This window comes from Clarias gariepinus, chromosome 1, assembly GCF_024256425.1.
Source record: "Clarias gariepinus isolate MV-2021 ecotype Netherlands chromosome 1, CGAR_prim_01v2, whole genome shotgun sequence".
Lineage (NCBI taxonomy): Eukaryota > Metazoa > Chordata > Actinopteri > Siluriformes > Clariidae > Clarias > Clarias gariepinus.
Genome location: NC_071100.1, coordinates 40464034 through 40479230, shown reverse-complemented (window position 1 = coordinate 40479230; position 15197 = coordinate 40464034). Strand labels below are relative to the sequence as shown.

General features: G+C 40.1%; 1 protein-coding gene across 1 annotated transcript in view; it reads left to right on the top strand.

Annotated features, from left to right (window-relative positions):
• ccdc24 (coiled-coil domain containing 24) overlaps positions 1–15197 on the top strand; it is a 33548-nt gene that overhangs the window by 2607 nt on the left and 15744 nt on the right. The window contains exons 3-5 of the mRNA XM_053495542.1: positions 432–589; positions 12587–12712; positions 13548–13652. Coding sequence (XP_053351517.1) covers positions 432–589; positions 12587–12712; positions 13548–13652 — 389 coding nt within the window. The remainder of the gene's footprint in view (positions 1–431; positions 590–12586; positions 12713–13547; positions 13653–15197) is intronic.

The following is a 15197-nucleotide window of genomic DNA, read 5'->3' as shown; positions in this document are numbered from 1 at the left end:
TCAGACTAGTTCAGAAAAGCTATTCTGTACTGATTACCTACAGTACCAAGACTTGGATGGACATAAACACTATTTTCACAAAGGATCATCTGGATTTTCTATATCAATATTAAAGTATTTAAAAATGTATATTATGTCTAAAGAAATGGTCAGGTTTAAAAGAAAATCCTCAAATTTACAAATAAATTTAGAATACAGCCCTGCAAATCTGTGAATAATTATTAGCAGAATAGACTTCACATGTAATGGTAGTATTGTAAATCTGGGTTTTTGTGTGATGCCTAGATTATTATTATAAATAAGAGCAACACCTTCACCGTTGCCAGTTGAACAAAGCTGGTGTATATAAATGTATTAGAGAGGACTAGTAATAATAATAATAATAATCCTTGTCTTTATTCAGTGTGTGTTCCTATGTTAACTCTCTACAGGTACAGATCTGGGAGCAGATATGGCAAGAGGTGCATGATGGAAAATACCAGATGCCCCATTTCTCTCTTGCTGACCCTCCAGCTGTTAAAGAGCTGCTGCGTTCAGAGCTCCAGCTGTTGCTCCTGAGTCTGAGACAGCAAGCCTCTAGACTGGGCAGGTGAGAAGTTTCATTCTGAAGCATTACAGTTAACACAGAACAACAGCGTTACACAAAAATGACAAACATGGGAAAAAAATACTGAAAATGCAGAATGACAGTCATTAGAACAGCTGAAGTTTTGTGATGTGAATGAACAAATGCATAGCATATATTGGTCTCTCCCAAGTAATAAGCTGCCAGTGGTTCCCCACCAGGACCATGGTGCTACATACGAAGGGTGTTCAAGTCAAACCAGGAAGAAATTTATTAGGAATAAAGTAATAAAACTGATTGATGTTTACAGAAGACTTCAAGCGTAGTATGAGGATGAGATTCGTACCCTCAGTATCCATGAATCCATGAATGGCGATACTGGCTGTGGTGGCACTGGAATCGTATAGGCAATATTCAGCGAGTGGAATTCCTGATCCGTGACTTTGTGACTTGCAGAAGACACATCTGTTTATGGGAACTGTACACAATGTGCACAATCTGTACAGTCTTTCATGAACACCACTTGCTTATTACAGGAACTCGGCTGGGAGTTATTGCCACATCCCCCGTATAGTAACGACCTTGATCCAAGCCATTTCCACATGTTGAGGCAATTGAATGAGTTCCTGGGATGCCAGCATAACTGTGTTTTGTTATTCTGCACAAACAAAAGTCCGACTTACATTTTTATCTCATTTTACATCTGAGCAGTTGAGGGTTAAGGGCCTTGCTCAAGGGCCCAACAGTGGCAACTTGGTGGTTGTGGGGTTTGAACCTGGGATTTTCTAAACCGTAATCTAATGCCTTAACCACTGAGCTACATTATTTTGTTTAAGGTTTCAGCTGGCAGTTCAAGATTATAGATGGTGACTTTGTAGATGGGACTTTGCTACCATCTTGTCTTGATTGTCTGGGAGTTTGCAGTCAAAAACCAAGTCAAACTAACTAAACAAACAAACAAACATTAAAACTACATTTAAAAACAGATTTTTGTTATGTGCCTGTTAATGGATTAATAATGGAGTTGACTTAACCTGATTGCTCTACATAAAAGCAGACCTCAATAAACAGCCATGCATGAAATTTCAATCATCAAGTACAATCATGGCAGGAGAAGTGAAGGCCTGAAACAGGAAGTAATAAATGCTGCAGTTTAACAAAGATTCGGTTTAAACTGGTGTCTGAGATAGCAGAGGGAGTCCTTTCATGAGAATGAATCAGTCTTAGCACTAACCCAGGCTTCATTTCCCCTTTCTCAGCTCTCAGTTGGCCTTTAGACCCACTCTTCTCACAAATAAATGCGCTGATAAATGTGCTGAGACTAGGTTGGTCTCTGAGCTATGGGTAAGGGTCAGGACCCCAATTTGTCAAATGTGGACAAAGCTCCTTAAGAACGAACACTGGGTTTTAAATCATTTATTGTTGGAGCCAGTATAAACCAGAAAAGACAAAATTGAATCCAGTCTTTAAGCTTAAAGCTACCTCGCAGCTATGCTGTTACTAATTGTTTTACAAAGCATTTCCTTTGCACTGTTGACTCCTTGTTTACTTTTTTTTATTTTTTTTTATAATTTAATACATTTTATGATAATGTTTCAATTTGTTGCCTGGTTACACCCATTATATAGGATGCCATGCAGTGAAATAGCAGGCTTTTGGGTGGCCTCCCTTTTTGGTGCAACAATGCATCCGGATGACCGTTTAACTCTTTCTAAGAGAAGTTATTTACAGGTACTACTAGAACAGAAGAGCTGATCGTATCCAAGTAGTGAAAGGATGCTGGAAAGAATGTTGTGTCTGCCAAAGCGCTTCCTTCTTCTGTTAGTCCTACAGAATTTTTTTAGACATTGATGTCGAACGTCACTCGACTTTGCATGCACTGTAGCTACAAACTGACGCTTAAGATTAGAGGCCTGGTTTCCCCCAGAAAGCCTGATTGTAGATTAAAAGGCTTTTTTTTAATGCAGAATACCAACCAACTGTAATTTGGTCCACCATGGCTTAATTTGTGTCCGGAAAAGTGTTCATTAAATCTTTCTTTGGCACGCCTCAGCTTATTGTCTGGAGCAGGTGCACAGCAAACAGTGAGGCACTTAATCAGAGAGAACACTTTGGATGTTTACAAAAAGGTTTAAAGCGTAATTTGTGATCTCTTTCAGGAGGTGTTGAAATAAATCGCCCCAGTCAACACTAGCAGATGCCGTCCATACGATGGCCTCACTGTTTACAGTCCTGTTTGTTTTGTTCCTCATGCCTTGGCTCTCTAACTTTGCTTGTATTACTAAGTCTTACACTGTAAGTCAACTGCTTTCAGACAGGTTGTAGATCTGTGCCCAGTGCTTTGCTCAAGGCTTGTGTGTGTGTGTGTGTGTGTGTGTGTGTGTGTTTTTTTTTCACAAAACAGGAAACCTTTGACTGAGTTCCACTTTAGTGAGGGCGGGCTCATCTTTTAAAAGGAGCCTGATTTACAGGAGTCGACTGACAGCATTTTTTTTTTTTTCACTTTCTCTCCCTGGGTTCCAACAGCTTCCCTCCCCTCTTGTGTGGTCAGCCTCCGCTCATTGTGTGTGATTTGTTATGGATGAAGGCAGTGGAGCTGCACCTGTCCCTTTACACTGAATAGCCATTGATCGAGCGACTTAACGTGGCCGTGTGAACTGCAAACGCCGTGGGCCCTCAATGCTCCCTAAATCTCCCGAGAAAAGCAGAATAGCGAGTGCAGCAAGCCTGGAAACCAGTGAAAGCTGTGTGCACGTCGTATTTTATTTTGTAACGGGGACAACTTTTTTCAGCCCGAAGGAAACGAATGAGTCCTTATATCATGTGAATGCATAGCTCTCATGAACAGAGGGGGAAAAATGCTATTTGATGTCTGTGCCATCTTTTTTATAGCTCTGCAGGTCTGTGCTACTCTACAGTCTACGCTTTTGATCTATGCACAATGTAGTGTCTGTTCTCATCCTTGTCCTTCATCACAAACAAATACACTAAGAGAGATGAAGATGCTGGTCATCATGCTTATGGCCGCTAGAGTCCGTACTCTACAGTCTGTTTCTTTACTGAAGGACAACTCCATATAATTTATAATTTTTTTAGGGACAGCTTTTTCCATAAAGAACTTTTCTGTACTAACTTTCTGAAATCATCTTATATTTGACTATGTATGTCGACATATTTCTAATAAGTCAGAATCACATAATGGTGATGGTGTAATATATGGAATATCACATACTTATTTTGTCTAGCAATGTGCCGTATATCAATGACTTGAGGCTAACGATCATAAGATGCCACTGTACGATTGCAATATTTACTGTAAATGCTATTTCTATATACTGTAAATCCTATTGTTAAATGTAGGCATTTAGGAGCAACATCTCAGACACAAAGCAGCAGACCCAGTCAAACTCACAGAATGGGTGCCCTAGTGCTGTAGCACATGCATAAATAACCAGTGCTCTTCTGCATGACTCACTCCAGATTTCTAAACTGCCCCTGGAATCAACATCAGCACATAAACCATGCACCGAGAGCTTCTTCAAAGGGGTTTCCATGCCCGAACAGCTTCACACAAGCCTTAGGTCGCTGCTTGCCATGCATCTGTATGGTAATGCTTATGGTTTTGGGATGAGACCAAAAAAAACAACAAAAAAAAAACTCTGCAGTGCCGACGGAACGTTTTTAGACCCTCGTGAGTTTTCCACATTTTGTTATGTTTTACATTCATCTTAAAAATGGATTAGATTTTTTCCCCCTCATAATTCAACACACAACACTCCACAAATACAAAGTAAAAACAGGTGTTTGGAGTGTTTTGTAAATTTTAAAACATGGAGGCTGAAATAGTCAAAGCACTTTTGGCAGCAATGGCTGACCCAAAAGTCTACTTGTGAATGATGCTTCAAGCTTGGCACACCTTTCTATTGGAAATTTCTTACATTTTTTTTTTTTTTTTTGACAGAGTCATTGAGGCTTAACCAGGTTAGACAGGCAGGGTTAGTGCACAGACATTTTTAGGTCTCCCCAGAAATGTTCTATTGGGTTCAGTTCCAGACTCCAGGACTTTCACAGAGTTGTTCTAAAGCCACTACTGTGTTTTCTTGCCATTATGGTTTGAGTCATGGTTTTGTTCAAGTGTAAACCTTCATCCTAGCCTGAGATCCTGAGCACTCTGGAGAAGCTTTTCACTAAGGATAGCTCTTAATTCTAGCCAGGTTCAATTTTTCCTCTACACTGCATTATCTCCTAGAATTAGTCACAGAAAAACATCTCCAGAGCATGATGCTGCCACCACCATGTCTGACTGTAGGGATGGTTTATTTAGGTAATGTGCCGTGGCTGAGTTCTTATAGTCTAAGAGTCCCTCAGGTCCCTTAGGTTCTTGGCTATCTGTCTGACCAAGGCCCTTCATTCTCGTCTACTGTACAGTACTAAGTTTGATTCGGCAGCCAGATCTGCAATGATGACAAAATCTCGTCTCATGTGTCTACAGATAATTATCTTGACCTCATGGATTTGTTTTCACTCTGACATTGTTTTGCTGCATTTGACAAACATTCCCTAATCACCTGACACAAATAGGAAACATCTATCTGCAAAGGACGAAACATTACCGGTGTCAAATTCTGTAAAGATAAGCGCAAGACTCACCTTATAAAGTGTCCTTGGAAATGTAGTCCCTGGAACCGTCTGTTCTCGAACTTAAGCAAATAAAACGAGGTAGATTTATGGTGACAATAGCAAATACTAAGGAAAGGGTTCAAAGAAAAATAAAAGAACACAACGTCTTGTGAACTTAAATTAGCAATGCATGGTAACACTGCCTAAGAACATTTTTGTATTCTAACAGAACTTCTTTTATACCCTGGTCCTGTGACTCAGATTCTAACAGCCTTCTGCTACTAACTAATTAGCAGGTTCTGACCTTTTAAGGTAAATGCTGATGAATCACGCTGCGCGATACTATCTCTTATACTGAACTTAACACTTACAGCGAAATACATATTCTTATCTTGATGCCAAAGCTATAACACATATCAGTTGCAAACGTCACGTTATAACGGGAAGTGCGTTAGGTGCAGACACTACGTTACACAGTTCATCTTGGGTATGATAATCACCGTTGTTAACCGCAGTCTTGCAGATGTCAACAGCTCCTGTCTCTGGTGTCTTTGCCACCTCTCCTCTCTCTGGGCCTCTTCGCCTCTTCTTAGGCCTTCGTCATGCTTTTATATCTGAAACATATTCAGCTTCATGCAATACATCTCCTATAGTGAGCTGGGACATATGACAGCGTAAAACATTAGTCTCTTCCACAACAACATGCACAATCTACTGTGAAACCTTTTACAGACAGGTGTGTGTCTTAACTGATCTTGTCCAATGAAGTCAGTTAGGCACAGATGGACTCCAGTCAAGTTGTAGAAGCATCTCAAGGACCACTGATAGGAGTAGGATGCACCTACTCTTCACATAAAATGTGGAAAATTTAAATCTAAAAACTTTCCATCGGCACCGTAGGTTTGATGCTTAGGTGTCCACATACTGCATACTGTATTATATACATATATACTCAGCAAAAAAAAAAACGTCCTCTGACTTTCAATTGTTTTTACTTTCAGTAAACTTAATGTGTAAATATTTGTATGAACACTAAAAGAGTCAACACCATAAGACATAAACTAAAAATGTTTCACAATGTGTCCCTGAATGAAGGGAGGCTCAAAATCAAAAGTACCAGTCAGTATCTGGTGTGGCCACCAGCTGCTTGAAGTACTGCAGTGCATCTCCTCCTCATGGACTGCCTATTGCGGACAGTCTGAGCACTGATGGAGGGATTGTGTGTTCCTGGTGTGACTCGGGCAGTTGTTGTGGCCATCCTGTACCTGTCACGCAGGTGTGATATTCAGATGTACCGATCCTGTGCAGGTGTTGTTACACGTGGTCTTCCACTGCGAGGATGATCAGCTGTCCTTCCTGTCTCCCTGTAGTGCTGTCTTGGGCGTCTCACAGTGCGGACATGGCAAATTATTGCCCTAGCCACATCAGCAGTCCTCATGCCTCCCTGCAGCATGCCTAATGCACGTTCACGCAGATGAGCAGGGACCCTGGGCATCTTTCTTTGGGTGTTTTTCACAGTCGGTAGACAAGTCTCTTCAGTGTCCTGCGCGTTTAGAACTGTGACCTTAAACTTTCTGTGAACTGTTAAGGTATTAACGACCATTCCACAGGTGCATGTTAATTAATTGATTATGGTTAATTAAACATGCATGGAAAACATTGTTTAAACCCTTTACAATGAGGATCTGTAAAGTTTTTTGGATTTTTACAACATTATTGTTAAAATACAAAGTCCTGGAAAAGGGACATTTCTTTTTTTCTCTGCTGCCGAAAAGCGTCAAATAGTGCAATGCCTTGGACAAGGTATAAAAACATTAGATATTTCACGAAAACTTAAGCGTGATCATTGTACTGTGAAGACATTTGTGGCTGATTCAGAGCACAGACAGGTTCGTGCAGATACAGTAGAGGCAGAATGAGGAAGGAGGAATTTCTGCCAGACAAATTCAGCGGATTAAGAGAGCAGCTGCAAAAAAGACCATTACAAAGCAGCAAACCTGTATTTAAAGCTGCTGGTGCCTTTGGAGTCCCGCGAACCTCAAGGTGTAGGGTCCTTTAAAGGCTTGCAGTTGTGCACAAACCTACTATTCAGCCACCCCTAATCAATGCTCACAAGCAGAAACGGTTGCAGTGGGCTTTGGCATACATAAAGACAAGTTTGTAAACAGTCTTGTTTACTGATGAGTGTCGTGCAACCCTGGATGGTCCAGATGGATGGAGTAGTGAATGGTTGGTGGATGGCCACCATGTCCCAACAAGGCTGCGACATCAGCAAGGAGGTGATGGGGTCTTGTTTTGGGCCGGAGTCTTATGGAGAGAGCTGGTAGGCCCCTTTAGGGTCCCTGAAGGTGTGAAAATGACCTCTGCAAAGTAGATAGAGTTTTTGACTTTCTTCCATGGTCCAAAAAGAAGAACAGTGCCTTTTGCAGCAAAATCTTCATGCATGACAATGCACCATCTCATGCTGCAAAGAATACCTCTGTATCATTGGCTGTGATGGGCATAAAAGATGAGAAACTCATGGTGTGGCCACCATCCTCCCCTGACCTCAGCCCCATTGAGAACCCTTGGAGCATCCTCAAGCAAAAGATCTAGGATAGGAGGCAGTTCACATCAAAACAGCAGCTGTGGGAGGCTATTTTGAACTCACAAGTTCAATGGATGCAAGAATTGTGAAGGTGATATCACAGAAGGGGTCCTATGTTAAGATGTACCATGCCCTGTTAGGATGTTTTTTATTTAAATAGCTTTTAATTTCAGTAAATATGACCTTATAATGCTGCAAATTCAACTAAAGCCTATTTTCAGTTCTTTACAACCTATAAAATGTTTTAACCCATGCATAATAATTTGAAACAGTGCGTTTTTATTTTTTTTTTATTTTTTTTTTTTTATAAATATTATCATTAGGAGGTTTGTTCAATAAAATTTTAATTATACCATAATATTTTTCATACTGAAAATTATACTGACTGTCATTTGCATTGACTAATTAAGAAAATCAGAGAAAGATATCATTTGCATAATAATTTGGAACATGGTATATATATATATATATATATATATATATATATATATATATATATATATATATATTTAAAGGGGTTGGACAATGAAACTGAAGCACTGGTTAATTTTGTGTTGGAGGTTTCATGGCTAAATTTGACCAGTCTGGTGACCAATCTTTATTTTTTTTTTATTGATTGCAAGAGAGAGTATGGGTAGAGTGTGAACATTATGAACATTATGGGTGACATATCAGAGTTCAAAAGAGGACAAATTGTTGGTTTGCGTCTCGCTGGCGAATCTGTGACCAAGACAGCAAGTCTTTGTGATGTATCAAGAGCCCAGTGTATCCGGGGTAATGTCAGCATACCACCAAAAAGGACAAATCACATCCAACAGGAGTAACTGTGGACGCAAGAGAGAGCTGTCTGAAAGGGATGTCCAGGTGCTTATCTGGATTGTATCCAAAAAACATAAAACACTGCAGAATTAAATGTGCACCTCAACTCTCCTGTTTCCACCAAAACTGTTTATCAGGAGCTCCACAGGGTCAATGTGAATGGCCAGGCTGCTAAAGCCAAATCTTTGGTCACTCGTGCCAATGCCAAACGCCGGTTTTAATGGTGCCAGCAGCAAAAAACTTGGGCCATGGACAATGTGAAACATGTATTGTTCTCTGATGAGTCCACGTTCACTGTCTTACCCACATCTGTAAGAGTTACCTTGTGAAGAAGCCCCAAAGAAGCGTACCACACAGACTGTTGCATGCCCAAAGTGAAGCATGGGGGTGGATCAGTGATGGTTTGGACTGCAATATCATGGCATTCCATGATATATACTTGTGCTAGAAGCACTGCTAAGGAGTACCGAACTATTTTGGAGGACCATGTGCTCCCAATGGTTCAAACATTGTATCATGAAGGTGGTGCCATGTATTGGGATGATACTGCACCAGTACACACAGCAAGACTGGTGACAGTGGTTTGATGACCATGAAAGTAAAGTTGAACATCTCCCATGGCCTGCATCACATGGTGACCTGGCCACTATTCTGCAAGAGGAATGGCTCAAAATTACTCTGGCCACTGTGCAGGACATTTATCTGTCATTTCCAAGACGAATTGATGCTGTAGGGCCAACAAAAGTTGGCCCTACACCATACTAATGAATTATTGTGGTCTAAAACCAAGCATTTCAGTTTCATTGTCCAGCCCTATGCTCAGTACTGTTTTTTTAACCTCAAGTTCTTCAATATGTTTTTTTTATCTGTCACCTAACAGGACATTTCTTAATCTTTTTTATTAAGAAAACTGTCGAAAGACCTCATGCCAATGTCAGGAAGTTATGTAAGCTCATCCTGTAACTCTAGCTGGTAATATGAGACCAGAGCGTGTTCCTCCGAGACAGAGTACAGTTGTGGCCAAAAAGTTTTGAAAATTACATAAATATTGGAAATTGGAAAAGTTGCTGCTTAAGTTTTTATAATAGCAATTTGCATATACTCCAGAATGTTATGAAGAGTGATCAGATGAATTGCATAGTCCTTCTTTGCCAGGAAAATTAACTTAATCCCCAAAAAACCTTTCCACTGCATTTCATTGCTGTCATTAAAGGAGCTGCTGAGATCATTTCAGTAATCGTCTTGTTAACTCAGGTGAGAATGTTGACGAGCACAAGGCTGGAGATCATTATGTCAGGCTGATTGGGTTAGAATGGCAGACTTGACATTTTAAAAAGAGGGTGATGCTTGAAATCATTGTTCTCCAATTGTTAACCATGGTGACCTGCAAAGAAACGCATGCAGCCATCATTGTGTTGCATAAAAATGACTTTACAGGCAAGGATATTGTGGCTACTAAGTATCAATTTATAGGATCATCAAGAACTTCAAGGAAAGAGGTTCAATTCTTGTTAAGAAGGCTTCAGGGTGTCCAAGAAAGTCCAGCAAGCACCAGGATCGTCCACTAAAGCTGCGGGATCGGAGTGCCACCAGTGCAAAGCTTGCTCAGGATTGGCAGCAGGCAGATGTGAGCGCATCTGCACGCACAGTAAGGCGAAGACTTTTGGAAGATGGCCTGGTGTCAAGAAGGGCAGCAAAGAAGCCACTTCTCTCCAAAAAAAACATCAGGGACAGATTGATCTTCTGCAGAAAGTATGGTAAATGGACTGTTGAGGACTGGGGCAAAGTCATATTCTCCGATGAAGCCTCTTTCCAATTGTTTGGGGCATCTGGAAAAAGGCTTGTCCGAGGAGAAGAAAAGGTGAGCGCTACCCTCAGTGCTGTGTCATGCCAACAGTAACACATCATGAGACCATTTATGTGTGGGGTTGCTTCTCATCTAAGGGAGTGGGCTTACTCACAATTTTGTCCGAAAACACAGCCATGAATAAAAATTGGTACCAAAACACCCTCCAACAGCAACTTCTTCCAACAATCCAACAGCAGTTTGGTAAAGAACAATGCATTTTCCAGCACGATGGAGCACCGTGCCATAAGGCAAAAGTGATAACTAAGTAAGTTTGGGGACCAAAACCTTGAAATTTTGGGTCCATGGCCTGAGAAACTCCCCAGATCTTAATCCCATTGAGAACTTGTGGTCAATCCTCAAGAGGCGGGGGACCAAACAAAAACCCACTAATTCTGACAAACTTCGAGAAGTGATTATGAAATAATGGGTTGCTATCAGTTAGGATTTGGCCCAGAAGTTGATTGAGAGCATGCCCAGTTGAATTGCAGAGGTCCTGAAAAAGAAAGGCCAACACTGCAAATACTGACTCGTTGCATAAATGTCATGTAATTGTTAATAAAAGCCTTTGAAACGTATGAAGTGCTTGTAATTATATTTCAGTACATCACAGAAACAACTGAAACAAAGATCTAAAAGCAGTTTTGCAGCACTGTACATGTACACAAATGCTCAGTTTACAATTTACGGTTTCCGTGACTAAATCTCCTAATGAGAAGGCACTGTAGTGCTTTGAACATGCCCAAACACATAGCCTTCTGCTTTCTAATCATCATCACACCCACATATGCACACCCGCACTCGTCTTTTGGTCCAGCAGGATTTATTTTATGGCTGCGGAATTGGCTAGGGATAAAAGATGTGCTCCTGCTGCCCGTTCCAAATTTCCTTACTGTTTTTTTTTTCTCTCTGTCTCTGTTTTTTCATTGGAACACAGACAAATTTAAAAGAAGGACAAAGGAAAGGATCCTCTTGATCTTTTTCTTCCTGGCTGTGAGTCAGTTTATAATTACAGAACACGATTGCAGCACATTGCATGTATGATACTCTGCAGCTTCATAAGAAACCCTTATGTCAGCTAGAAGAATAGGAATGGGTATAGCAACAAAAAAATAATAAAACAAAGTTGCACTGCTGGTAAATAATGATTTTCCTGTAAGTAGAGATTATTTGCATGGTATAAAGGTATTTATAATTCCTGAAGCAGAAAAAAATATTTCTAGATATTTTATGAAGGGCCAATGTTGTATCCCAATATGCATTAATTTAAAATATAGATAGCATATGCAACATGCTTCAAAACCATTGTGACCATTTAAGGCTAATAACAGTGTGACAGGTAGAAATTACAAGGTGACAAGTAACAAGTGCTGTTGAACCAGATGAACCAATAATGTTATAGCATTCAAGGAGCAAGAATTGGGTGCAGCTTGCAGATTTTTTGGCAATAAATGCACCAGCAAATTATTCAATGCTTTCCGGATAACATTCCTCAATGTTAGTACACACTACCATCAAAAATTAAATGAAAATCTCAAAGCGTAAAGGGCAGGGCCGAAAACCACTTTGGTGGTTTTCCACCAAAAAAACTCCTTCAGACGTCTTAAGACGTCACTGTCTTTAAAATGTCATGCTTTAGTGGTGATGTAGACTTGGTAACACTTTGGTAAACCTTTGACCATTAACACCATTTGTCATTGCATTTACAAATGCACCTTTTTTTCCTCATACAGTATTGCAACATATTATCCAGAGGTGTCAAAGACGTCTCTGGGCTCTGTCTCAGATGAACAGTGGCACACTGGAAATGTGTTTTGTGGTCCGATGAGTCAGCATTTCAAATAGTTTTTCTAAACAAAAGCTGTCATGTTTCCCCCATAGGTGTGAGGATACGTTTGATCCTTTGAATATGGCCCTAAAATCAGTGCAAAAAACAATCTATAGACTTTAATGAGGTAGAGTGGATGTATGTTTTCTCCAATGTAAGTAAATTAATCACAGGAGTGCTGTTGTCATGGTTTGCTCAGGAAAAGTGGTGTGGCATTGCCACCCTTTACTTTAATTCTATTTAATTTTTTTAAGGATACCTTTACTTATTCTGCTCTGATTCCTTGTGAAGAACCTCGCTTGTCTTGTGTGTTTGTTGCAGAGATGGAGCTAAAGCCATGTCTCAATACAATTCCAGGGTGGTGAGTTATGTACTTGGCACAGAAAGACAGCAAATTTCAGACAGTACTGCATGTACAACACCAACTAGCAGAGCTGGGTCCATCAGGTGAGTGTTGCAAGAGCATTCCACTACAATTTGCATCCATCCTTTCATTCAGTATGGTGGGCCGCATTGACCTTTGACTTCATGCCAGCAGTCATTGCTGTAAGGGAAGGTGTTGTAGGAACCTCCACCTTTAGCAAACCACAAGCACACACCCAATCAAACATCACAGACTATTTGTAAATGCCAATCAGCCTACAACACGTCTTTGGAGTGTGGGGAAAACCCATAAAGCACAGGGACTTCATTCCCATAAACCACGGGGGTGCTATTGAGACCCCCAACCCTGGAAGTATGAGGTGACAGTGCCATTATGCTGCCATTAGGCTGCTTTACAAATTACACCATTCAGTTTAATTTGCTTTGGGACACTGGCTGTTCAATAAGTCAAATGTCTGTACTTTATAAACTATACAAAGTGTGTTTCAGGGCTATATAGTTATTTTTTTGACATTGACTTAATCAGAAGATACGGAAAGCCAAGTAACGTAAACAGATCTGGCAGCAAAGCAGGAAAAATGTGTCAATGGTTACAGCATCTTAGACACAGTTTCAACCAGGTTTTTTCATTTAGATTTATGTATAATGTATGTCCAGTCCAATAATGCCATATGTCAAGTTTAAGAGGAAATGAAATAGGCCAGGCAGCACAGTGGTCTTGTGGCTAACCATCAACTTGCACTTCCAGAGTTGGCGGTTAGAATCTCATCTTCAGTCTTCATGCTTGGAGTTTGCATGTTCCCCTCATGCTTGATGGATTTCCTCCGACAGTCCCAAGGCGTGTGTATGTGTGTGTGTAAATAATTGACGTTTATGTATTATGCATTGTTTTTTCCAGGTCCAGCTCAAGGCTGTCATCTAACTCCAGCATTGAAGATGAAATTGAAGCTCTGAGGCACAAACTGAACATCACCCATATAGATGAAGTTGTGTCCCATCTAAGGCGAGTGATTGAAATAATTCACCGCATTGCACAAAGACAAATATTACGTTATGCATTGCTTTATTCAGCAGTTTTATTCAGTTCCCATTTATCAATACATATATTTAAAACTCAATTTACTATTAACTCATTAAATTACTAATTGCCTCTGTTAAATGACCAATCCTATTTGACAGATGTATAGTGCATGTATAGTGGCCACTGTACAAGCCTCTGGAGGCAGTGCTATGATCTGGGGTTACTTCAATTGGACAGGTCTAGGCTCAGCAAGGTTAGGGGGCAATAAAAAGACAGCCGAATATACTGAATGACCAGTTTATCTCATCAATAGAGTTTTCCCCCCTATTGGTACAGAAGTATTCTAGGACTCAAATTGTGAAAGTGTGGTTCTGGGAGCATGAGCAATAATTTTCACACATCCACTGCCCGGCACCTTGGACGCCATAATCAAAAGGAAAGGTGGTCGAACAAAATCTTACAGTGTGTTTCTTTTTTTTTTTTTTTTGTTTTGCATCCTTGTTGTTCAAGTCTAGGCTTACTATACTTGTGTTATAAAGTCTAACAGCACTCAGTAGGAGTAACCTACAGCTTTTTATTACTTAAAGCACCGGCAAACATGGTGCCAAAGGTCATATTTGTGGTAGCACTATAATGCTATACTCTGCTTTTAATAAAACTGAGGCTATTTATAAAATCCTTAATCATGCATTAACATATATGGTATACAATATGGCTATAAAAAAAAAACTTAACCCCGTATTTATTTAGAAGCACAGAAATCTATTGGTGTGGCCCCTTACTTCATTCTATTTTGATCCAATGAGGTAAATGTTGTGGAATGAACGTCCTTCCACTGTGATTTCTTCTGCTGCTCGTGCTGTCTGTGAACACAGAGCAGACATATGTGGAGACATACTATTTAAACGCTAAGCTCTCTCCCTCTGTTTCTTCCTCTCCTCTGTTTCGCCTTCAGTGACACTCCCTGTCTAGACTCCCAGCCGCCAACACAACATCTACAGTTATCTTTAGGACATCAAATCTTATGTTAGCCCAGAGAGGTCTTGTTAGCAATTAGTAATAATTAGCAATTATCATCTTTTTAATCAGAAGCCTGGTTGGTATCAACTGCCATGTGTTTAACTTAACAAATAATATCCTGCACTATTTTCTATACTGAAGCGAAGAAAAGTGTAGAGTGGAGAGGAAGTGGGCCAGTTCAATTCACCAGAACAGAAACCCCCTTTGTGAGCAAATGAATAGCAGACCCAGGCATATGTGAGATTCCCGAGTCCTTAAGAAAGGAAGCAAATTAAAAGCCTACAGTGTTTATGTAACAGGGAAAGAGTAGGCCCTTATTTCACTTCTTTCCTGATTCTTAAAAAAAAAAAGCCTTTGAGTCTTTAAATTTCAGCCTTGTAGTATAGTGTTCCAATAGTCTAAACTAGAAATAAAATTAATGAACATTAGAGTAAAGGGAAATAAGAATTAAGAATGATCAATAATGAGGTAAGTAAAAATGTTAACTATTGGTGCATTCTCTGTGAC